Source organism: Temnothorax curvispinosus, unplaced genomic scaffold (genome assembly GCF_003070985.1).
Source record: "Temnothorax curvispinosus isolate PA1 unplaced genomic scaffold, ASM307098v1 QBEX01007734.1, whole genome shotgun sequence".
Taxonomy (NCBI): domain Eukaryota; kingdom Metazoa; phylum Arthropoda; class Insecta; order Hymenoptera; family Formicidae; genus Temnothorax; species Temnothorax curvispinosus.
The window spans coordinates 774,343-800,177 of record NW_020217514.1 but is presented as its reverse complement, the minus strand read 5'-3'; the positions used below and the strand labels follow the sequence as shown (position 1 = coordinate 800,177).

Genomic DNA, 25,835 nt, shown 5'->3' with positions numbered 1-25,835 from the left:
ACGTAACGGCAGCCTTAGTGCGATTGGAAAAATCCGTACACCGTCTATCAACGTTCAACTCGTAATGTAGAAGAGGAGGAGGGACCTAAACAGTTTGTCAAGAGAATCCAATTTCCTAGATCCCCGAAGGTACCAACAATCATCGCCTACCGCGAACGGAAACGCACTTTACAGTGTATGGAGATTTATGAGCATGCACTCACGACATAAGCAGGTTGCTTTTACGCTTCGGTAAAAGCATTCCAATACGCAACCGATATAATTAATCTCACGTTAATGCGCGCCGCTTAAAAACAACCATATACTCTTACGGAACAAGATAAGGAAGCAAGAAAAGTGGAGATACTAGGGATACTTACTAGCAAACAGAGTTTCTATTATATTTGCATTAATTTTTCGGCTTTTTAGACCACAAATGTATAATAATAATGGTCTCCGTTTTGTTATTTATTAAATTTTTATAAATTTACAAAAAATTACTTTCGCATTGCGAGAGATTGACTTTTAGATAACTTAATTATTACAATGCTTCAATATTAACCTTCATTCAAATAGCCTATTTTCTAAACGCAAACGCGGAACGTTATTTCTTCTGCAGGAGAAAGCGATGTTACATGAAAATTTTTGTCCGCCGGCTTTGTCTCCGAGAACACGCGCTGTCGTTGACGTTTAACAGCGTCTCAAACAAATTCAATTCCGCGAGCAACATGAGAAAACCTATATTGCAATCACAGCAGGATGGAGTGGCTCGAAAAGGGAAAAGAAATGCGATATCCATTCAGGAAGGAGGACTCGGGTTTCGAGCATGCTGCTTCGCCGCGAGGTGTATTCGATGCTTGCGACCACTCTCTCGAAGTTTACGAACAACAATTGTCGTTCCGAGGGACACACTCGCCTATCGATTATTACAAAACCTTGCGAATATCTTTCCATTTCTCGACACACGTAACACTCATATAGAGTCATCCCTCTCGCTCTCGATATTTATTTCAAATTTATTCCGACTTAATAAAGGTATTCCGAGATAAATTGAGAAACCTGAACTGCTTCCTTTTATATAAAAGCGGAAAAATGATTCATACATCGAAGTGGTTCCGCAAAGACCTTTATAGATAGTATCTCATTTTGGAAATATCTTCTAGCGGACTATAATATGGATCACAGTGTACTAACTAAAAAAAGCAACTACAAAAAGCACCCCAATAACACGAAGCAGTTTTTTGTCTATTATAAAAACGCTTAAAAAGATACGAATAAATGTTATCATGAATATCTTTTAATTATCTCTAGCCATAGTTATTAATTGCAACCAAGAAGGAAAAATAAATTTGATGCATTCTGCTAAAACTTATTTATCAAAACTGTTAGAGTGTTGTAAGATAAAATTTTATCTAAAAGATAAAGTAGATTTCCTGAGGCACATGTCTGAATTTTTGCTTGATCGCTTGATACGCCCTGTACATCGAAGGAAGTATATATCACGCTGTTAACGCGCTGACGCTGCCATCGCAGCGACGAGATGCATAATGCATCATCCGTCGTGTAAAACGTAAGACGTGGACTGCGTCCCGAGTGCATCGTATCGTCGTTGAACTTTTCCATCGAACATAAGCTACGCTTTTATGGCAAATCGCCATTATATTCACATGGCCACTGAGAGATAGCCACGGCGTGGAGAGCTTATAGGTGTGCTTTGATCTAGCTGGAAACTTATGGTTATCCGATAAGCGCTGGGAGAAGAGAAAGAGAGAGAGAGTAACTTTCCCGCCAGGGAAAGGGTTCGGTCTCTGCATCACGCTCGATCGGCCACCTTCAAGGATGGCAGGTTCTTTTGTCGCCGTCGTTCACGGATAGGCCGCCGGATAGGACTAAATTTAAGAATAAGATCGTCGGAGCGCCAGCGGCTTACTCGCGACGCGAGGGGGTCTCTCGTTCGGAAAATATTGACCCTTTAACGAGCAGCTCGGCAAAGAAACTTTGAGAACACGAGTTAACTCGTGAATAGGAGCTCCGTTTCTCTATTATCTCTCTCGCGACGAAAATCGCGACATTTTCCTCTCGTGCAAAAGTATTGTAGAATTTGGCGAGCACTCAAAGGTATATCTTTTTCCACTTTGGCAGTAGTATAGAAGTAGTTTTGACGCCACAGATAGCGCTGGACATCCAAACTCGGAACAAACTCATCGCTTTAATTTGCCATAATTAATTAAAGCCGGCATAATAACGGTAACGCAACACCTGTCGCTCGAAGTAACTCGCAACTCGCTTTGGAATCATGTGTCAGACGGGAACACCCAGTATACGGGACATAAACGTAGAGAGACTGTACTCTCTCTACGCTGAGCACCACATCAGGCTAATACGTCACGACGTCCTGCGGCTGTTATAAGACACAACCTTATGATTGCATAATATGGAGACGCTTAAAGACGTCATGCGCTGCTGATAAGCTAACTGTTTCTCATTTATTTCGAAAGCGGCATTCATGCGAATCAAATTTTCGAAAATTCTAAAATTGCACATTATTTTAATCGTCATTAATGTTCCTCGAAGAAGCGAAATATTTAAACAAATATTAAGTCTACATTATTACCAAAATTTTCATAGTTTATAATAGATGATGGAAAACGCTAAGAAGTAAATATATATTTACCCATGTGCGAATGTCGGACTTCTGCCAGAGTTGTCCGCATGGCCCAGAAGTGGCACAATATTGGCTGCCAAGACTTGATGGGTGGTACTGCCCCAGTACGGATAAACCGCTAGATCAGTATTGTGCCAGTCTCGGTGACCAGTACTCCCATGCAACCATATTCTGTTCTGAGGCGAGTCTCGTCTCAGGATTGACCGTGTATAAGGCCAGAAATGATATTGATCTACGGCCGAAAATCGGCTCAGTATTGGGGATGTATTGGGTCGACTTAGAAAATTTTCGCTCGGGACCGGAGGTAACAACCGCGCAAAAGCAACACGCCGCGAGAGGACTTAACTTTTTGCTCGAGCGGCGCCGGAGGTAACAACCGCACGAAAGCAACACGCCGCGAGGGGACTTAGAAAGCTTTAGTTTTTTGCTCGAGCAGCGCCGGAGGTAACGACCGCGGCGCGGAAGCAACACGCCGCGAGGAGATTTTTCGCTAGAGCCCACGCCGGAGGTAACAACCGCGTTCGTGCCTCTCGGTTACAAGTACCCCGAATTATGGTATCATTCGTCTCGCTTCGCGTTTCGCCTCCGGCGCCCGTAAGCGACCGTGCGTAAGACCGTGCGTCGCCGATCGCTCGGCCGGCCGGTTGGGTACTATAAGAGGTTCGGTGCGCTCAGCGAGCCGAGCGACACGAGCGATACGTACAGACGTGCAAACGCGTTTTGCTTGGTCCGTACGAATGTGTAAAACGTTTGTGGAATACGTACACGAAAGGGGCACGTACGACGAAGTCGATGCGGGGAGCATAGTTTCCCAACCATATTTTGTTTCGAGGCGAGTCTCGTCTCAGTACTGACCGTGTATAAGGCCAGAAATGATATTGATCTACGGTCAAAAGTTGGCTCAGTACTGGGGATGTATTGGGTCAACTTAGAAAATTTTTGCTCGGGACCGGAGGTAACAACCGCGCGATAGCAACACGCCGCGAGGGGATTTAGAAAGCTTTTTGCTCGAGTGGCGCCGGAGGTAACGACCGCGGCACGAAAGCAACACGCCGCGAGTGATATGGCAATCAGTGTTGTCCTCATACTAGTACTCTGTGTCGGGCCAAAGTTGGCGCCAAGAGTTAGCCCAATACTGGCAATCAGTGTTGTCCCCGTACTAGTACTCTGTGTCGGGCCAAAGTTGGCGCCAAGAGTTAGCCCAATACTGGCAATCAGTGTTGTTCCCGTACTAGTACTCTGTGTCGGGCCAAAGTTGGCGCCAAAACTGGGACCCGTGTTATCATTCCGACATTGCCCCAGTAATGACTCCGATCTTAGCTTGTACTGGCCCAGAATCGTCAGCCAGTACTGGTAACTCTGGCACCAGTACCAAGCCAGCACTAAGCCTTTTTGAAATTCGCACATGGGTATATATTCTAAAATACATGTTACAATTTTATGATGTATTTTGTACAAAATCAGTTACGTATTGAAAACATTTTAACGACAAATTTATATAAATTCGTTTAAAATTTTATTAGAATTTTTGATGACTAGATTGAATTCAGTTTGGATTTTAGGATTAAAATTTCTTATCTAAATATTGGCTTACGCGTTTACATTTGATGCAGCTATCGACCTCTCATCCCTCAATATTTCCAATCGCGTTTAGTGCGTATTCAGCAGCTATTGTGCTTTCGCAATTTGACTTACGCGAAGCGATAAATAGCTCCGGTATTGGTGTAAATTATCCGTATCTACGTCTCGCTCGTTTGTCCGAAGGATCGATTTGGCGCCGTGAAGAGGGTCAACGTGTGAAAAGAAACATATTTACGCTAAACGCACTTTTAAGTCGTTAATCTGTAACGATTGTGCTTTATCATTTAAGTTTCTCAAAGACGAGCGCGAATCGTGGCTGCCGAAAAGAAGCAAAAACGTCTTCCTGAATATACAAGGGGTGCTAAGACAGCACCGAGGATGCTACTACTTTAATCTGAATCCAATTAGCGCGGCGCCGGTAATGGCAAGCCGAGATGTACCTTGTAACGAGTTTTTGGGAAGGTAAATTGTCTCTAAGACAAATAGCTGCGCGACGTGCAACGACTAAATGTGGCGAATTAGAATGATGATTGTTCGTTAATGTTTTAACGGGATTATGTAACGCGTCAGTATTAATTTAACAACGCTAAAGCAACAATGCCTTAACGAAAATTTCGTTGGACATTATCTATTTCGGCAACGTTTCAATTTTCTTTGTCTTTGCATTTAATTTTATTTCCACCACTTTCCCTTCAATCAATATAACGTTTTTTTTTAAGTTTTATATAAAAAATTATAAAATCTTTTAGTACATAATTAGGAGGTACATAATAGTAAATAGGATTAGACAGAAATTATCATATTATCCATTAATATCTTATAAAACCATGAAGAATTTCGAAATATAAAATAAATTTACAAGTGAGAGTCGCGGTCGTACGCATTAATTCGTTAATAATTCTTATAATTAAGCTCTACCTTGGTCAAGTAATACGTGTCGACTGGTACACCCCAGCAGGCTCAGCAAAATTAAAAGGGGCTCTGTCTCATAAGACACGAGATTAACATGAATTTTACAGAAGAACGCGGTTTGAAATCTAGATTTACGTTCGACGTTTAATCCGTCCCCCGTTACGGAAGGTTTATTTTCTCATCGAGTGGCTCGTAAGGAGCACGAGAGTCGTTCGCCTTTAAAGAAGCCGGTCTATGTAGGGCAGACCCTTCGCTCGCGACCTTTCCAATCACGTACCCTCTCTACCTGATAGCAATAAATTGTGTGAACGAACGTAACGTCCTCCACTCGTACGCGGTGGACATCGGCCCTTTAGCACTAGGCGGTGCTCAGCCGTGAATACAAAGCTTCTCTAAAAGGGCCACTGAACAGGATTCCATCCTGACGACCCGTGAATCGGTTTCGGATTTCGAAAGGAAATGGCTTCAGTGGCTGAACTGAGTAGATGCTACAATATATCAAATAAATCGAAATTCTAAAAACTGAATTTCTTAGTAAAGTCTTACAAGTAAACTTCTCCGGAAATTCTCGTATATCGTGGAATATGTGGCGTTCCAAACCAAGAAGTCTTATGTATTAATGAATTTCTGAGCAATTTATTCCGGAAAAATTGTGTTGAAAGAAATATAAACGTTTAAATGTTTTATTTCATGTTTGTCTTCTCGATTTTCCGTTTGTGTTAATATATAAAAATTAAAAATTGTTTGCACGTACAAAGTACAAAGTTAAATTTATTGGATCTTTTTTTATTTCAAAACTGAATTGATGGAGATATTACGTTACAGTATATGTAGTCTCATACTTGCGATTAATGCCATGCATACAGAATAAAATGGCATTGATAATGCGATATCGAATACGGTTGAAGAATATAACATTTCTATATTCCTCATATTTACTCTTTTAATGGCTGCCCTATTATCTCTGTTGTATAATAATGTTTGTAGCTGCTGTTCCCCCGGATGCATTGAAACGATATGCAACGGATCGATTCGTATGATGGCAGACGTCTTTGAAAGGCCGGAAAAACAACCTCGGCCGGTCGACGACCTCCTCGGAGCGTTGAGAAATTACTCGGCTTTTATCAAAATTACTAAGCATAATATTATCCTATGTTTGTGCGATACTGAATGCATTAATTAATTAATATTTACAATATTCTAAAATAATAACAAAACGCGTATACACGATTATAATTATATTTAAAAATATAACAAAGACTTTTGTGTTACAATTTTTTACAGTTTAAAAGCTTTCTCTTGATTTAATACGGCTTGAAATTTTTTGCCAAATCGTATTCAATTTCATAAACATTCTCATTGCATCCGCGACAGATATTTTAAATGAGCATTCATGTACGATTAATCACGCGATACGGTATAATCATCGAGACATAATTGAGCGATGCTTAATTGCATATTGTATAATTTCATTGTCATTTCATAATTTATTTTTTCTTTCTCAAATACAATGTACACACATATAATACACATACACACACATGTTTGTTAATTATTTAAAATACAAATTGCAAGTTATAAAATGATATAAATAATATTTGATTTTGAAATTATAACAAACTTATTGCACGATTATGCATTATTTATCGCGTAATGTCCACGAGTGGGTATTCATCGCTTCTCGATGATCAAATATGAAGTTCTATCGCCAATACTCTTATGAAAAACTCATCGCAAATCTAATTCTAAGAAAGCGATGTGTCGTCCAAATTTACTTTGTCTTTTTATATCCTTCAGAATGTGACAAACCACTGCTTTTCTTCTTTCTCCCACTATTACGATCAATTGAGTTTGCGATCGATTCTATATACCTTGAGTTGGACGAAGAATGTCTTTTTCCACTTCCAACCAGGACACGACATAAGGATCAAAACGTTCTCTCATCGGCCCAACCAATCTTTCCAGCAATAAATTCCGCGGATTAAAACGTCAATTTATTTTCTATCATCGTGGATGTAAACCTGGAATCTTTTTATTACGAATTCTATAATGATGGAGCGCGAAAAAGCTGAAGCTATTTCAGAAATAACTTGAGCACTCTTGAACATGACGTAATAGTAAAAATCAAAACGTTTTCATTGTTGGTTTTATAGTTGATCTTTCCACGAAACAACAAATATTATGGATTAAAGAAACACACACATATATATTCTATAATAATCGTGATAAAGCTAACATTATTTATGAAATGATTTGAAAAAGTTTATTAAGACAAATTTTAAACTAAAGAAATCAAACGAAAGATTATCTTAAAAACATTGGTTTTAAACTACACGAGGTATTTAAAAGAAAAATATGAACTGTTGATGTATTAATATACATATCTTATAATATTAGTATACATTAATATATAAATACGTTTTTATTTTAACAAGTGGTTTCTTGCATCAAGAGACACTACCGTGTCTCACGCCAAGTACGCGCGGAGCGAGACCGCACCGTGACTCTTTTACGCGTTTTAATTACCATTTCGTACTTGAACATTTTCATTCAAATTATTTCATCCCAGGTAGCAGGATGACGTCTAAAGACGTCTTAATGACGTTTTATTGACATTAGAGACGTCATTAAGACGTTATTAATACGTCATTTGACGTCACTTTGCTACTTGAGATGTATGCGCGTTATAAATAGCGATGAGCATACATGAAATAATAATTTGAATGAAAATGTTAACGTGTTAACGTTTTAACAATGAAAAAAGACATTATTAATTTCCCATTTTTTAAATTTGTTCTCGAAAACAAAGCATGTAAAAGAATTTATTCGATATATTTATCGCGGCTTCGATTTCAATATCCCGTATGCGCACAATGAAGCTCAATAATTATAAAAAGCATTCGTGCTTTCCTATCGAACTGAACAGATCGACTTCAATCGACTTCGACTAATCCCGGCGTTTCTAGAGTCGTCTCGGCGCGCGGCGGCGAGGTCATGCGGCGAGAATCGCGGTTGCGTTCGATGGTCGCATCTGAGGACGGCATTCCGCTTCGCCCGGGCGTGCATTCGACTGCAATCCGCGTGTCTGTCTGTCCGTCTGTCTGTCTGTCTGAACCCGCGATGCCCGCGCGGTGCCGCGACCGGATCGATCGTCGCGTGACGACGGCGGTCTTCGAGAGAACGGCACGAAAGCGCGCGGCTCTCTTAGTAATAGCAGCGGCAGCAGCCGGGGAGTCAGCGACCCTTGACACTCCTGGAGACGGGAATATAGCTGCAAGTTTTCTGCGCTCTCGTTATCCTTTTTCCTTTCATCGTCGCGCTTCAGCGCGATGCGCGAAGACCGCGCATCATCGATCTCTCGTCTCACACGAATCCAACGTAATTTGTTTTCTCCCTTTCTCTCTCCTTCTTCCGAGTTGGAGAGCTCTCTATGAAGCAGAGAGAAAGAGAGAGTATAACTGTATATATTAAAACTTTAGACACATCTATCCCACGTCTCCGTTCTACGCTAGGAAGTTATACGAAGAAGAAAAATTCCGTATTATGATATTAATGTAGTTATATTCGCAGGACGCTCTACGTCCGTTTCAACGCTACGCTTGTATTATTCGAATAAGTTGTGAATTTACAAGTCCATCGGTCTTCCACGTTTAATTTCCGTTGCCTTCCCGACGGATCTATTGTACATTATTATTTTTCTACGTGATTTAATAAATTAGAACAAGTGGAAAAGTTAGAGTAAATCCATATCGCGAGACTACATATTTCTTTGGCTCATGACGAGTTTCGAGCTCCTGTCAGATAATTGCTGTCTGCCAGAAGGCGCGATGGAGGAGAGTTACAAGACTCCTCGCTCCGATTTCATCCAAAGCAAGGATACAAGATACTTCAATTTGACGTAGACAATTCGATGTGGCATAATTTCAGCAGCAACAAACTCAATTAGAACTTCGATCAAGTTCCCCGGTAACCAGATTCCGCTGTAAATCATCCTTCATGTCAGACACATCGATATTTATTCCGATAAATCCTACATAATGGGTTCCTTCGACATTACGCATATAATTATATTGGAAAGGGTTAAATGAGCGGCGGAGAAATGGTTACGTTTTATCGACGCGGTGCTGCAGTAAGCTTTTTTTGAATTCTGCGTTGACCTCATTCTTCGCGTATTACTTTTTTTCGGCCTTGCGACGGCGCGGCGGAGTATATCCAGCGGGTATATAGGTGGTATAAAAAAGCGAAGATTATAATCGCTTTACATAATACCGCTCGTCGGGTTATCAGTCTTCGAAAAATTCTGATGAAAAAATCTTCATAATCTCCGCGTCTCCCGAAAAATATATGAACAGCTAGGTCACGCAACGAGCGATGAGTCGTAAATAAAATCAGCAAGATCTCCGCGCTTGCAACCAATTTTCATTTGATGGAGACATTATATACATTATTAATTTAAAAAATGTGTAAATAGATACGTGGATTTCTAACATAACCAGAGGAATCTCAATATTCCAGGTTTGCAAGAATTAATAAAATCTACGGAGAGAATTTTTTGTTATATTTTACCGTTAAATTCACTACAAACTTGGGACAACTTGGCAACCAATCAAATATTATCGGTAACGATAGGAATTTTTGAAGTATACAAAAAACATTTTGCAAACTACATAATAAAAATTACCAAGCAGATCGGTAATTTTTGAAAAATTATTGAAATTTTGCTATATATTTTAGCAAAATTAAACACATTTTATATTTTACTGTAATAGATATTAATCAGACTAACTTGCATAAAATTCTTCGTAATACATGTTGTCCCACAATTACCATGATTTTCACGGTAAATTCTAAGAGAAAATTCTCTCTGTGTATCTGAGTCTGAGAAGGAAACTTACAATTAGAATAAGGACAGAAGAATTGAAAAGGATCACACAGAGAGTTAAATAATAATTTAATGATCTAAAGCAATAATCTATAGAGTGTCAGCAATCTATTAACAGCGTGTAAATGCTTCGTTTACCATTAATAATAGATAATAGACTTGCGATAACTTTAAAAATCTTAATCTAAAATATCTTTTTTCGCGATCGCGTGAAAAACGACAATACCGCATAATAGCAAGAAGGCAGCAAAATAAATAGAGAAATAAAGATAGGAAAGAAAAGAGAGAGAATTTTATTATGTGTGTGTATGTATATATCTATATATATATGTGTATTTGAGAATACAGATCCCTTAAGAGCACTAAGCTAGCCACTATACCTCGGTTATATAAACCGCGTGAAATTACCATCAAAACACGCGATAAAATTCGAATAAACAATATGGCTAAATTTAAGCATTAAAACAAATAAATATTTTCGCTATTATTACACTATAATTATTACCTATTTATCAAGAGTAATATGTATGATGTAAAAATATATATATTTTGAAAAATAATAATAATGGTAAGAAATAATAAATAAAAATATATTACGTGTATTTTTATAAATATGTGTTATATGTAGTATTATGTAACACTATGATATGAAGGCTTATGATCATTTTATTCATTACATTTAATCATTATCTCGCATATACGTGACAAGCATTTTTTTCCTTTTTCTCTGCCAAGAAATATTTTCTACCGAATTCTTTATATTCCTCTTCTGTCAGACCAGCGGTTAATAATGAATTTCTAGGACGTAATAAAGACAAAGACCCTTATATCAGAATGTTTTTGAATTTATACGCCACTAAGGACAAAAGATTTTTTACTAATAAAGCTTTCCAGGGAGAAATAAATACAACTTTATTTTACATTTAATTTCAAGCGGAATTTTGCAACTTAATTTTAACTTAAATGTTAATTCCAAAAATATCGAACGTTGGGGATTAAAAATTTGTGAACGAGTAAATAAAAAAATTTGCCGAACGTTCCCTCGTTAAGGGAAAATCAATCTCAAATTCTTTAATGATTCTATCACCATTAACGCCATTAACAGTTGATCTGGTAGAAATGGAAGAGATCCCACACATGAAATAATTGATATTGATAATTTTATTGCATTTTGTACGCCAGTTGCGCGTAAGAATATAGATAAATGCATTAACTTAAATATGCCACGATGCATTTTAATTTGAAGAACCGATAAAAAGAGGACCAAGAGGAAAGAGAGCGAGCGCGATGGATAGCGTGCGAGTGTAGGGCTGACACCAGAGAGAGAGAAAGAGAGAGAGCGAAAGAGAGAGAAAGCAAGAAAGAGAGAGAACATTCCAGAGGGCGGCAGCTGGAGGGATGCAGGCGCAACACGTGCAAACCACTCGGCGGTTTCGCCCGATAGAGAGAGAGACGTTCTCGTAGAATCGATAACCGGTTCGCTTTCGTATGGCTGACAATTAAATTCTCGTATGAGAGCGCGGCGGTCGATGAACGGCGGCCGATGGATGCCCACTCTTGCCCACCTATCCCTTTTTCCCTCCCCCCGCTTCCACCTTTCTCCCCCTTCAACCCCCCGAATGCACCCATTCACACATCTCTCGCGCCGGTTATCAATAGCAACCGAGAGGCCGGCCAGCAAGAATCAAGCGCGAGCCCATATTTCTTGCTAAATGAGTTATTTATCATTTACTCGCTCGGGGGAGCGGTGGTCCATCGATCAATGACGGCGCCAGAGGTGCCTAGATAACGTTGTATATATTCCGCGTTTACTTCTTTTTTATCTTCTCTTACTTAACGCCTTCGGAGGATTGACGGAAAAGTTGGCTCCATTATCATAATGAAGTACCAACCGACAATGGCACTTGGTCCCTCATTATTCGCTTCATTAGTAATACTAATAAAGATAATATCTCATGAAGACTCGATAATATTTAAGAAAATTTAGGATAGCTTTTGAATATTAATTATTCTTGCAGAATTTAAAAAATTAATTTGATCGGATTGCGCTTACACTTCGTGCAAAATCACATATTCTGTAATAAAGAATTGATTTTAGCAAGATGGACAATGACAGCGTCTTTCGAAAAAAAATCTTTCATCTCCGTCAAAATTCTAAGCTATCGATCGTACATTTCTCGAGCCTACCTTGTCCTCTAAAGAATTTGGCTGTTATAACGGGTCTCAGATTCATTCTAGCGGAAAGACGCGTGCAAAAACGTCGATAACGGGAGAGGCGAGAGGAACAATGACGGGATGTGACACTCGACGAATAAATACCGCGGTAACCGCCGGTATATCAGTACAGCTTTTGTGTAGCCTGAGTGAAAGAAAGGGAGAGGAAGATCCCTCTTGCTATGCGCAACCATGTGTACGCCTATAATCGTATTCGCATCGCGCACCCATACACGGATGATCCAGCTGCAAATCCAGCGACGTTAAATTGCAAGCTGTTGCATCGCCTAAACGACGATAAAGCCTCTTCCGAAACCCGCCGAGACTAACCCCGTTTGCTTATATTGCTCCCATTACCGCTTCTCACGTGAAACTTTGGCGAACGCCTCGAGAATAGAAAGACCTGTCGTCCGCCGGTCGACGGCTAATTTTACGTTCTCGTTTAGAATAAAATGCCGGAGTTGCCGGATGCCATTTTCCAGCGCAGAATTTTCAGTGACGAACGAGTCATACATTACTCGAATATAACATTAAGTATAATATACGTCATGTATTCGTAAAAATGTACATTTCTGAGAAAATTTATTTTATTTATTTTTCTTGTCGTAAATATTATAATTTAAAAAGCTCTTATACATACGATGTTTGAAAACACCTCTAATGTATTAACATTAAAAAAATAAATATTCTTGACAATTTTTGAAAGAGCAAAGACGGTGTCAAGACCACTAAAGACTTCAGATATCTCTCGAAATATTTCAAAGAAATATTCTCGATGCTGTTATTAGCCAGCAAATGACGATATCATTCGGATAAATAATATCTTGCATCAGGAATACTTTTTTTGCAACAAATGGAGGTAGAAGGTGACTATGGATTATTCATAGGGGTCCGTCCTTGTTTAATAGAATTGTCGGATCGAACTGTCTGGCATTTATTTCTGTTCGTGTTATTAGACAGTCAGATGATTACGCCGAGGTGCTGCTATAACGCGACTCTGTATGAATTCGTAACGCATCGAATGTTCTTATAAAACGTATTAGACAATCAGTGCTAAAGCGTCCTTGTTATCGGATCGTTGTAGTGTGAAAAATTAAGATAGATCTGTTCACAACCGCGAACTGCATTAACAATTAACTTTCTTGCAACTCCCTTATAGAAGAATATTATAAATTCTTTAGAACGCAAAAATTAGAGTTAAAAAAAATGTACATTTATTGATTACGTATTTTTGTTTTTGAACAATTTAATGCAGACATTTGTTATGCTATAACAAAGCTGTAATATGAATTTTATGGGGGTATTGATTACAAATAATAAAATAATCGGATCGCTATTTAATGTAATAATTTTCTAAGAAAATCATGTGGATTTTAAAGCGCCACACTTAAAGTGACGAAATAATTAGTCAAAAAAGTTGATAAACATTTTACAAATATTACTCATTGTTACTATCTTCAATATCTCTATCTTCAAGAAAATCTACGTGATAATCTGACTTGTATGAAGTAAATCATTTTACGCGAACCGTACGGAAATCATTTTAGAATAAGTCTCCCTATACCTACTTCTCTACACAGAAATCCCCCATTCCCGCACAAAAGTAATCTAATCTCCATTGCCACACGATTAATCTCGCCGGCGACATAAATAATGATGCAGAAGGATAGGCGCCCTTTGGCCCTTCTAACGATTTGATTGCGAAAGATAATCAACTCGAGCACTAATTTGCCCGGCAAGATTGCTTGCCGCAAACACCAAAGTCGTTCCTGCGCTAAGCCTTCCCGCTGTGTGCTTACCCCGTAACTCGCGACACAGGACCATTTAGGAAGCACGACACACACAATTATCCGGTCAAAGTCGTCCACGGTATTCGGTCTAAGACACTCGATTGTTGCCGTCTCGGCAACAACTCCAATCAAGCGGCCGTTAGCGTGCCGCTGCACAAAGATGTATAACAGTGTCTAGAGCCCGGCTATCGCAGGCAATTGATAACAATGCGCAGTCTATGATACGGTCATTTTCAAAAACCACCTCGCCCCGATTTGAGATCAGTTACACTAACATGTTCGGTTCGTTAGCACTCTGATTGATAGACGCCTGTCTGTTCTTTGATCATAGTTGTAGCTGTAATGCAAACACAGAGAGAACAGAAATGCAGTGAACCGATTGTCGTCAATTAACGTCAGTCTTTTCATATCTTCCTAATTAGATTTTACGTATAAATCCTCATGCTAGTTTGATTTTTTGATTTATTTTACAATTTTCTTCTTTTTTATTTATGTTTTTTTTTAAATACAGCTAGCGTTTCTCGTAATTGACGATATAACGTTACACATCTCGAGCGTTTTACTCGCGAAGGAATTCCCTGATATCGAAATCACCTGATATCAGTTTTGCGAAGGGGATGACGACGACAACGACAAGAGTATTGTCATCGTCAGCGGCAAAGTTCTATCAGTAAACGAGGAGCGAGATCGCACTGCGCGCGGTAAGACACAATAGCAAGTCGCTGTGTTACGTCGACTGAAATAGTTTAGAACATTGTTAATCCGAAGCCAATAAATGCCGCGAGACATTCTCAGTGACAATACCAACCTGGAAAGACAGAAAGTGAAAAGGAGCGAGTGAGAAGAGAGAGAAAGAGAATTATATCGATTCGAATCTTTATTTTTTTTTTTTTAATACAACATAGAACACACTCAAATAAGATAGTTTTAATCTGAATTATTTTATCTTTATCGTGAAAACAACTGATTGTTAGAAGAGACAAATTATGGTAATAAATAAATAATATTAAAAATTATTACAATGTAACCCTTCATTTGAATTAATTGTTTCGAAATAACAATAAATGTAGGATGCATTACAAGAACAGATCGCACAGATTATTCGAAAATAATGGTTTTTTCAAGATATAAAATATCCAAGTAAATAATAATAAATAAATAAGATTAATATTTATTGAAAAATGATTTTATACGAATAATGCCTAATTTCGTAGTATGGAACGTCCGCGACAGAATGCAAGAAGTTTATGGGGAATGAAAGATGAATCGTAAACGCGAGCATCAACAAAGCATTGTTCGAGAATTTAACGATACCGAGGCGCGAAAATGGCGAAAGCTACCATCGACCGAGCTCGTTTCCTCGTCTACCGACGCGTCTTCCGTTGGGGGATGGTCGCATGGTGCGGAACATGCACGGGATGCGCCCGTGTAATATGATAATGACGGTCTGTAGGTTCCGTTGCATAGCAAACGAGATTCGCAGTTAAGGCAAGTCAGGTTTCTCGGCGTTACTTGCCGCGAATTGATTACTACTAGAGAATATATCGTTAAGGCTAGAGAAAAAGAATCCCTTAAATATCCCCTATTTTACGAGAAAACAGGCAAAGTGAAAATTTAGATTTACATATCTACTTCAAATAAAAATATCGTTAAATATTAAACAAATCTAATAACGGTAACGGTGTATTATTATAAAGAAATAATTATTAATGTGGCTTAGCCACTTTTTGATGCTTCGAAAATTACATGCTCAAGTGTCTTTTTATTGAATATTAAAGATGCTGGAGATGCTGGATGCTAGAAATATTACGTGATTCATATTTAACGCTAAGTTTTAATATGAATTAAGAGATTACGAAAGTATGTCACGATGAAAACGTTAAGCATCGCAAGATACTCGAGCTAAATATGTATTATTTTCTTTAAAAAAATACATTAAAATTCTGTTTTAAAAATCTCAGCTCTCTTTGCCGTTTTGCAATTTTCATATCTTGCAATTTTACTTCATTTCACGAAGCTTATTTCTTGTCTCCCTATATACCTCTTTGTATCCCTGCGAGTAGTATAAGTTGCATGTCGCATCATACTCGAGAAGTAGTAGATGCGCGCACAAACCAGACACTTGAAATCATTCAATGTTTATTATATCAAATGATTCTCTTCACAAGTGGCGAAGTACGAAAACGTATTTCCTCACGATGATGTAACACACTAAAACACATACATATAACGTTTCCGGTTGTCGTAATCATAAATATTCACTATATATACAAAGTACCTTAGTCATTAAAAGCTAGAATATAATTCTTGAATCATTCGTTACAAAGTTCTTTCATAGACCTTTAACCCTTAGACCTTTGACCCTTTTATTGGTACATTCAAAGGTCTTTGGACAGTTCAATTACAATCTTTCATTTTCATACCTTCCGATTTCTGTCAATATTTATAGCTCATCTGGGCTTCGGAGAAGGTCCCAGTATATCACTCAGTACTCGGTCCGGTCCTCAAACGAATTACGCTTTTTTCTCATTGGCAGGCACCGGACCGGAGAGACAGAGAGAGACAGAGTGAGAAAGAGAAAATGAGCCAAGTTTCGGGCGTGTGCATTATTGACAACGCCAGACACCCCGCGTTTCCGTCGCAGGCTGCGACGGGCACGCTCGTAAAAAGACTGAGGTAGCTAGTAGGGGCTGATTTCATTGGGGGGCTACTCGCAACGTTTGGCACAGTTTTCGTTTATTTACGTATATAAGATCGCGCGTCCGCTCATGCAATTCGTCGAGAGAGAAAGACAGAGACAGACAGAGAGAAAGAGAGAGTGAGGCAAAGGAGAAGAGAAGTAGAGAGGTAGAGACATTCGAAGGTATTTCACGAAGCGGAAAGGTGATAGTGATAAAGGGCGGGGGGGGGGGGAAGCGGAGAGGAGAAGGGAAGAAGTTGTCCGCTCTGTTTAGAAACCGGCCATCTCCATCGCGAAACTTTCTACGGGAAATTTTTTACTCGTTGCCGTGGATTCTTGCTCAAACTCGTCGTGCGACTTTTTTACGACGGGATAAAAGAAGATATCTAATGTTTGAGCGAGTGACTTTGTCGTAAAGTAACTCACTCTTTCCTCCGGTCGGAAAGACAGTAAAAACCATTTTCATTTATTTTAATTACTGAACTACGTAATTCGAATACATTCTTAATCACCAATAATACAATCATAATAAATTTGTGTGTATGCAGTCCCAATAAATAGATTCAATTGTAAGGAACCAATTTAAACTGAAAAATTTCACAGCAATTTGCAAGACTCACGTTTCAGCTAATATAACACAGTGTGTAACTTTAATTAATACATACGTGTATATTATGTTTAAAATCGTTGATCATATTTATACGAACTGTAGCATATTAATATATTCATTCGGCCGAATCATTATCATTAGCATTCCGCGAGCAACTAATGTAAATGATGTAAGTAATTTATTACCTACTGTTATTACTGCAATTCATATTATTAAATTGCTACAGAATATAATCGAAGTTACACGCATTTAAAGTAAAACCGAAATCTCCCTCCTACGTCACGTTAACTTTAAGGGCGAGGATATACATTATACGTTATCTCTGATTTTACACAATTCCCGGGTGCAAGTTAAACTTCAGATTTCAAGAAAATCTAATTATGCGATAATCATTTTCCGAATCCGCGAAATATCTCGTGAGCTTTTACGTTACCCAAATTAGAGGTGCGAATCGAGATTCCGCGAGATCCTTGGCATTGATATCGGTACGGCTGTCTCGCGCGCGCACACATATATACGTACGATTTCCCTGTCAATAATTGCGGGTTTTGGGAGAGATGGCCGATTTTGCTGGCGGACGGCTCCGTGATACGCGCGCGTATGTGTGCAAGCGGATTGACGAGTGCGTGCGGCCGTGCGTGCGTGCGCGCACGTGCGAGCGTGCAGTGTCCTCTTCCTCGGCCAGCTGCGCGTTCGATAACTCTCCGGCGCTGCACACCCACGTCCGCACGCCCACGCATCTGCGTGCACCCCGCTGCAGGTCGCACGGCATGGGACATCTAGGGATGCTTTATGCTGCTTTGGCCAGTGTGTCGCAGTATCGACACTCTCTTGATGAGTTCATGATGCCAAAAATTTTCTGCATTTATTTTATTCTCAAATATATAACATATATTTGAATATCTATCTTTTGTTACGGAACCTCTCAGGCTAACAAGACACCTTTCGTACATTTCTTCACTGATTTAGAATCGGCTCTTCTCGAATAAAAATGCTGGGGAACGAACATATTTGATTAGATTTTATTTAATATTGAAAGTTGAAAATGTCGAACAAATTACAATGATCTCCTCGGCTTTTGTTGCTCAAGAAGAATCAAGTCTAAATTGGATCAAACAACCTAATAAGATGCCTTGCTAGATCTCAGATATCCTACATAATCCCCGGGGGCTACACTGTCTACACAGTGGTACTTGAAAGGTATCAATATCGAACTGGAAGTATTAGAACTATACTTGAGATTCGATACTTTCTAGGAACATACAGATATTGATGAGACACTTGATACCCTTGGAACTCTTGGAACAAGCGTCAGATAGTATGAATACTTATCCGACGACATTAGAGATAGAATATTAAGTAGCAAAACACAGTGCTAACAATGTAATGACATGTAATGGTAATGACATTAATATATTTGAAAATAAAATTAGAAGGTAAATGGAAGTAGAGTATCGATACTTCTTGTACTCGATATTTAGATTAAAAATATGGGTGTTTTGTGAATTTTTAAGCATTCCTAGATTTGTCTGGAGGCTACTGTGACACGAGACGATGCGGCGAACGACACGTGAGTTACCCGATTGAATGTCGCGATGCGCCCGATTCGCATGGGTCCTGTTACGATCGTAACAGTATAAAAAATATCTCTAACGAATTTTTCTCAAGAACGAGTTAGATGTATACAGCGTCTTTATATGTCTCTCAAGTATACAGTCAAGTTTCTTTACAATGTATTGAGGGAGTCGAGAGAGTAAACGGAAAAAGTTTCCAATAAACATCGGCCCGTAATGCTTTATTAAATGCCCTCTGGGGTTGTATCTAACATTTATTCGCGATAACTTGTAACATCTCAGAAATGCTTAAAAAATATCGGCAATTATTAATTTAATGAATATATAGAAGTTTGTTCGGGCAAGAAGAGAAGAAATTAATAATACCACTTGTGACCGATACAGTTTTATTATTAGTTTATATATATATTTATTATATCAGTTAACTTTCCAATCAAATATTTTTGGTTATATATTTATAGGAATCTCTTTTATCTACTTAACTCTCTCATTACATTGTAGAAATTTATTTTATAAATATCTTATACACAATTAATAACAGTATAAATGCATTTTGTCGGGTATTTTAATTAACCCATGTTTTGTATCATAAAATTTACTTTTTGAAATTTAAGTATTGTGATTTATTACCTTAATATAATTATACAATTCAATATTACAAAAATAGAATATATAGTAAAATTAGTCTAGAAGACATTCTACGTGTATAATTTACAATTTATATTTATATTATAATAAAATATAATATAAATATATATTTTTTTTCAGAGAGAATGTTTCAAGTATTTTACTACAAAACTCTTATATGTAGGATTAATCAGGATAAGATAGAAAGGTAAAGAGAAAGGTACAGCAGTAAAAGTACAGAGAAAAGGTAAAATGGTTTGCGACGTGAATATGTCCACCGTTGATTATTCGACAACTTGGAAAAATTCAGTATGATACTCTTTGCAATTATCGCATCAGTATGATGTCATAATACTCTTTGCAATTATCGCATGCTTTTTATCCAAGAGTATAGTATAACAAATTTTACTACTTCTAAGTAACGCGAATTAACACACAGGGTGTCCAGGACGTTTCCTCACACACATGATTGATATATTTGATTTTTTTAAATCTATTTTCTGAAATATTTTTGAGACACAATTATGTTTCGAGCAAGCTGAAAAAATATCACGCGAAGATAATGTTTTAGAACATGCAATTTTTAAAAACGATATTATTCAAAGACTAGGAGTAGAACTTTTAAAATATAATTTGCCGACGGAATTACTGACACTCTAAGGATTAATTTTATATAAAATGTTTTTGATGTAATTTTCTTCAAGCTAGCTCTTCATCGTTCAACTAACTAAAAAGGTTCAGAGTTCAAATTTAAAGAGAATGTGCAGGTGCGATAATTTTTGGACGGTAAAGAAATAACATCAATTATTAACAATTCGAACACGCTCGGAAAAGTGGTATTATTTCTATACTGCTGTTCCATTTATGTCATGTGCAAAGTATCCGAAAACAAATCTGTGACTAGAAGTTTGAAATTTATTAATAAATTAATTATTCTCGAATATTTCTGTAGGTACTGTCTATCCGTTAAAGGGAAGTGCAATTAATTAGTGTGCATATTTATCCTTTCACTTTCACGATACCACTTTTACTTTGTAACAGTCTGTAATTATTACACCGTTCACGTGTTCCGTATACGGAGAGATTGCCAGATACAGACAGAATAATCCCAAAAGTTTTTGTCTATGTTATTTTTAACTTCTGGACTTTGCCGGTAATTCCGAGATTTTTGTGTAATCCGCTCTAAGAAGCTCTGTGGGGAAACCGTGCTGTTGCTTGAAAATTTTAGACATTCTTGAAAGTCCGTTCGAGGAAAATCCCTGCGGAGGAATTCACTTCGCCTGACGAATCTCGGTGTTTCTCGAAAAAAATTCGTCTTTAATAATTGCGTATTCTAAAACACTATCTTCGCGTGATGTTCTTTCAGCTTGGTCGTTATCATGTCGATATCATGTCTCAAAAATATTTCAAAAAATATAGATGTAATGAGGAATGATACAATGGGAATATTACGGAAATGATTACAGAAAATGTTGCTATTAAAGAATTTATATGAGTAGCTCAAGAGATTTTGATGTCTCATGCTTCCTCGCCATTCTTTCCTCCAATTGCTATATTACTACGATTACTACGAACGCACGATCTGGTTCCGCGTGGGTGGATAGGTCAGCAATTCTCAGAAGCCTCAGTAGGCGTAATTGTTCCCCGAATGAACGAAGATAAACGAATGAACTAGCGTAGGTTTATAATTAATTGACACAGTGTCATTAGAATCTTGTAATTCATCTTTTTATAGAATGAAAGAAATAATAAAATATATTACGTTTGTAACATTAGAAATTTATAAAGAGATTCAGATTCAATTTTAGTTTGATTCATGCCATTATATGTTTCTTTCCTTTATTTATTATTTATAAATCTCCTTTCGACCAGTTTTATTTCCGGAGATAATTATATATCTCAAATTATAAAAATTGATATTTCTCAGAGTCCAGAAAGTGGATCGGAAATATGTGCAGTAAATGAAACAATTTTTAGATCAATTTCTAAAACTTTTAATTTCGCACTATTATAACTATCTATATATATCATTGAATAATTATAGATTTGAAAGTCTTTATCATTTTTGTAGAAATTAATACGTAGATCGAATAAATGCAATATAAATACAGGTTTTTAAAAAGTCGAGCATCTTTTTCATTTTCTAGAATATATATTTTTTCAAAAAATAAACTTTCAAACAGAATAAACAAAAATAAACTTTTAAACCAAGAATAAACTTCAGATACATTCATGTACGCACTCAACAAAGGCATAAAAAAATGACGAAAAAGATTTTTATATCCCACATGCAGCAATACAAAATCTATTCTTCGGAAACAATGAATATCCTGCGAAAATATTTAAAATATTCGAGATAAATGACTTAGCCTGCATATAATGTAGTTGTCTGTCAAAACGACGAAGATGAACGAATGGTTCGTAGCATAGGACTCTAATTAATCAACGCATTGCATCGAGGAACCTCTTGAATTTGAATCTCACAAATCGCTCCAATATATTTTTTTTACAAAAACAAATTTAAAAAAATCGCAAAGATTTGATAAATATTAAGTCAGCCGATAAAATTGATATTTTAATTAATTTGAAACAATTTCCGTTAACTTCCACCGAAAAAAGTTTTCGTGTCGCGTACAAAGACGTCTCGTTTAACATCCGCAGATTTTTCTCGGAGTAGCAATCGATCGACCAGACGAAAGCACGCATTAATCACTTGGAGAGAAGAACACTTCCCGTGCTTTCTTGCGGCGTGGAGTGACTACGATTTTTGCAACCATTTTCCGTTCCGACGAGGCGACGTCTGCAACGGCGCCGGTTGCACCAGCACGGCCAACTGCGTTGCCAGCCGGCGGCTGGGATGCTAATTAATCAACACGATACGTCATGACAGAACGATCCCCGGACACGCGTGGACGAGGTGGGTAACTTCCTAATTTACATTTTACACGGGGCTAACATGCACAATTTGGTAGTGCAGGTGGAGACAGCTTTTGACGTGTGCCGCGACTGCAGCACGGGAATGTTTCCATTCGGTCTCGATCAACACGCGCGACGGACATTCATAATGGAATTTTCGTGTTGTTTTCGTACGTAAAAATATTCACGGCATCGCGAGCGCGATTGAATGCGGAACGCATCAGAATTGAACGATTATTATTTTTAACAGGCACGTTGCAATTAATTAACGTTTCACAACGCGGAACGGGAGGAAGCGGCAATTTATATTCCGCTCAAATTTATTACTACTACTTCGAACGACACGATCGTAATAAATTTAAAACTGAAAGAGATCCAGAGATTATTTTTAAATGAAGAGGTTGTTGAACCAAATGCTTAAATTCTACAATATTAAAAAAAAAAAAAAAAGGAAATTGTCAGTTCGGAATATGTATCTCATTATTAGTATTTCTGAAGAGTCCAGAATAAATGCTTTTGCAACCATACGTGTATCATTTTCTACTTTTTTTACGATAAAATTTATTTGGAAAGATTATATTGAAAGAGAAGATAAAAAAAAGGATGTGAATCTTTAATCATAATATCTTCTGTATAATAATGTATCGTCACACAACGGTGGACAGTCTACATTTGTTTGGTTAATTTTAAAAGCTGTACATTCCACATTTCCGAGATTCATCCGCAAATAACGATCCGTGCTATTCTTCCATTTCGAAAGACGACGTGGAGGCGAAGGCAACGCGACGCGAAGGCATGTCAAAGATAACGCGATCGCGGGCTCCGGTTCAACGCAATAAAAACACGATTGGCGCAACGCGCAAATATTTGTGCGATGCCGATTTGGCGCGCGACGCGACACACGCGCGCGCGTTTTGACTTCCAGCTGGCGGCATCAACGTGCCGCTAACGAGGCGCGAGACATCGCGTCGCTCTGGAAGCGTCGCGGGTTGACGTCAATATTGAAACGCTGCGTCCACCCTCCCTTCCTCTCCAAGCCCCCTTTGTCACCCCTGCCTCCTCTCCTCCGCCCTGTTTCTCCTCCCGGGATTGCGGGCGCTCTACATCTGTGCCCGCTCCATTCAAAGCTCGAAAACTCGACGAGGATCGCTCGCGCCGATCCCGAAAGTGAGAGAGCGACGTCGAAGAGATGAAGGATCGTGATCAACATCCACGCCCGGAAAGCGAAACTCGCCCTCTTTCGTAACCCGGGGCCGGCAACCGTGATGTTTAACCGCCCGGCGCGACATTTCGGAAACGAAGTGCGAATCTGAGTTTCGGGGCGAACGAATAACGGAGATCATCGCGAAATGGAAAAGTATCTCTCGTATATAAACAACGAAATTGAAGAGATTTTCCTAGCTCAAGTGAATCGTTCTCTCGTCACCTGGAAAATAATGTTAAAGAAATTCGAGATCTGATTCGAACGAGAGGAACGGGATGAAGAATCATAGCAAGAGTGCACTCGTATAAACAAAACTTGCTGATATAGCAATTCCTTCGAGCAAACTTGAAGATATTTATCTGTTTACGAATAGAAGCCTCGCGCGAATTCCGAAAATAAAACTGGTACGAACAGATGATTAATTGCAATCAGGATTTGCGTGAAATTGGAAACTTCAAACTTGAAGAATTTCACGTGTACTCGATAAGTCGGCGGATCATCCATGCTTTCGCAGATATAACTAAGATCGTGAAGATACATAAAATTCTAGAGAGCAGTGAACTTCTGATCGAAACTGTCGATTTGCATTAGAATCAAAATTCACCGATCCGAATCGTAGTATTGATATATTTTCAATCGCAAGCTCAACGAGTCTTCATGCATCAATATCAACGAATCGTAAAACGAGAGATCGCGTGATAGGAACGAATTGTCATGATATTATCAATCGTAAGAAAAAAACATCGACGCCACTGGCTATTATTCAAACTAGTCAGCCGTCCAGCAAGATTTTAATTATTTTCCAGAAATAAACGATGCTAAACGATGCTAAAGGGGAACAGATCGATGTAATACCTATGAAATATGTGAAATACATATCGTTTTTGCAGCTTCGTACGTTCGCAGGGTCGGAAAGAAAGAAAGAAAGATGGAAGCTCGGAGCAACGAGTGACGCGTGACGTCGACGGACACTTGTGGAAGGGACGAGTGGGAGTGGGACACAGTGAAAACTCGAAGAAACGTCCTGACGGATGAGGAGAGCCGGACCGATGATTAAGCGAGACGTACGGCGGACGAGTTCACGTCGCAATCAAGGTTCATGTGGACGGACATTGTCGGACTAATGGCAGAGACACTCTCCTGAAAGTGGAGTCACTCACCCGATGCAGCCAGGGCTATCGCCGCGACAAGCGTCCACGAACGTCTCATGTTTGTTCGAGGGGGTGCCGGAACGTAGCTGCTTCCTCGATGACCGCCCGGCCGTGCACCACCTCCTCCACGTTGCCGATTTTCTCCACTTCCCTTCCCGCCACCGCTGCCTCACCGCCGCTCGTCCGCTCGTCCTCGCACGTGGCTGCCAGGCGGCGTCGAGCGAGGACGAACCTCGACCTGAACCGCCCGGAAGATCAGCTGTCTCCCGGCGACGAGCCGCTCGGCGCGATGGGAACGGAGCGATCGTGAATCCTCAGGGCTCGCCCGGTCGCGACTGCACCGGGCTCGCCAGGTGCATCGTCCTAGCTCCGTCGGGGGCACGTGACCGCCTCCACGCAGCGATGTCCCGGTACTTTCGCACGCCGCTATCCGGTACCGGATGGCACAACCTGCGTGAACTATGGCCTGGACAGCCTGCACCACAACGCGGCATCGTCGGGCAGCGCGGACATCTCTTCCGATTTGGATTTGCCTGCGGATCCCGTTTACCACCTCGGGGTCCCTCTCTCACTTCGATCTCGCGAACAGTTCCCGACAGACACGACGTCGGTCACGAGCAGCCGAGCAAGGGATATCGGTCCGAGCCTTGATCGCCAGCGATCGTAACTGGGGATCACTGGGGGCTTGATGCAGATCTCTCGCGTGGCTCTGTGTGTATGTGTGCGTAGAAAATGGGCTTAGGGACGCATCCGCAGTCTGATCATCGGTACGTCCCGTACGTCGGGCTTCCCGCGTTCGCTCGGCTGCCGCAGCATCGGGTCAGGGTGAACAACGGGGGAGGAGAGTGGTTCACTCTTGGTACTGCGGGTCTCGGTACGCGTGCGACCGGCAGCACCGCGAGAACATCCCTGACGTCTCTCCCTTCTGCTATACGGATAAGCGTACGTCAGACAGACTCTTTCTAAATCTCGGTCGCGGAGCCTGTATCACTCTCTCCCGTCAATGGGGGGTTGTCAGGTGCGGCCTCGCCGGCGAACAACGCTGGACTG

The 25,835-nt window shown here is 39.4% G+C and overlaps 1 protein-coding gene across 2 annotated transcripts in view; it reads right to left on the bottom strand.

The window, feature by feature from the left end:
* LOC112457340 (neuronal acetylcholine receptor subunit alpha-7-like) overlaps positions 1–25,835 on the bottom strand; it is a 192,709-nt gene extending 166,874 nt beyond the window's left edge. Inside the window, exon 1 of one of the 2 annotated variants that reach the window (XM_025020329.1) lies at positions 24,795–25,835. In XM_025020329.1, the coding sequence (XP_024876097.1) occupies positions 24,795–24,843 (49 nt within the window). In that variant the 5' untranslated portion in view covers positions 24,844–25,835. The remainder of the gene's footprint in view (positions 1–24,794) is intronic. The other variant, XM_025020330.1, reaches the window with a different exon arrangement.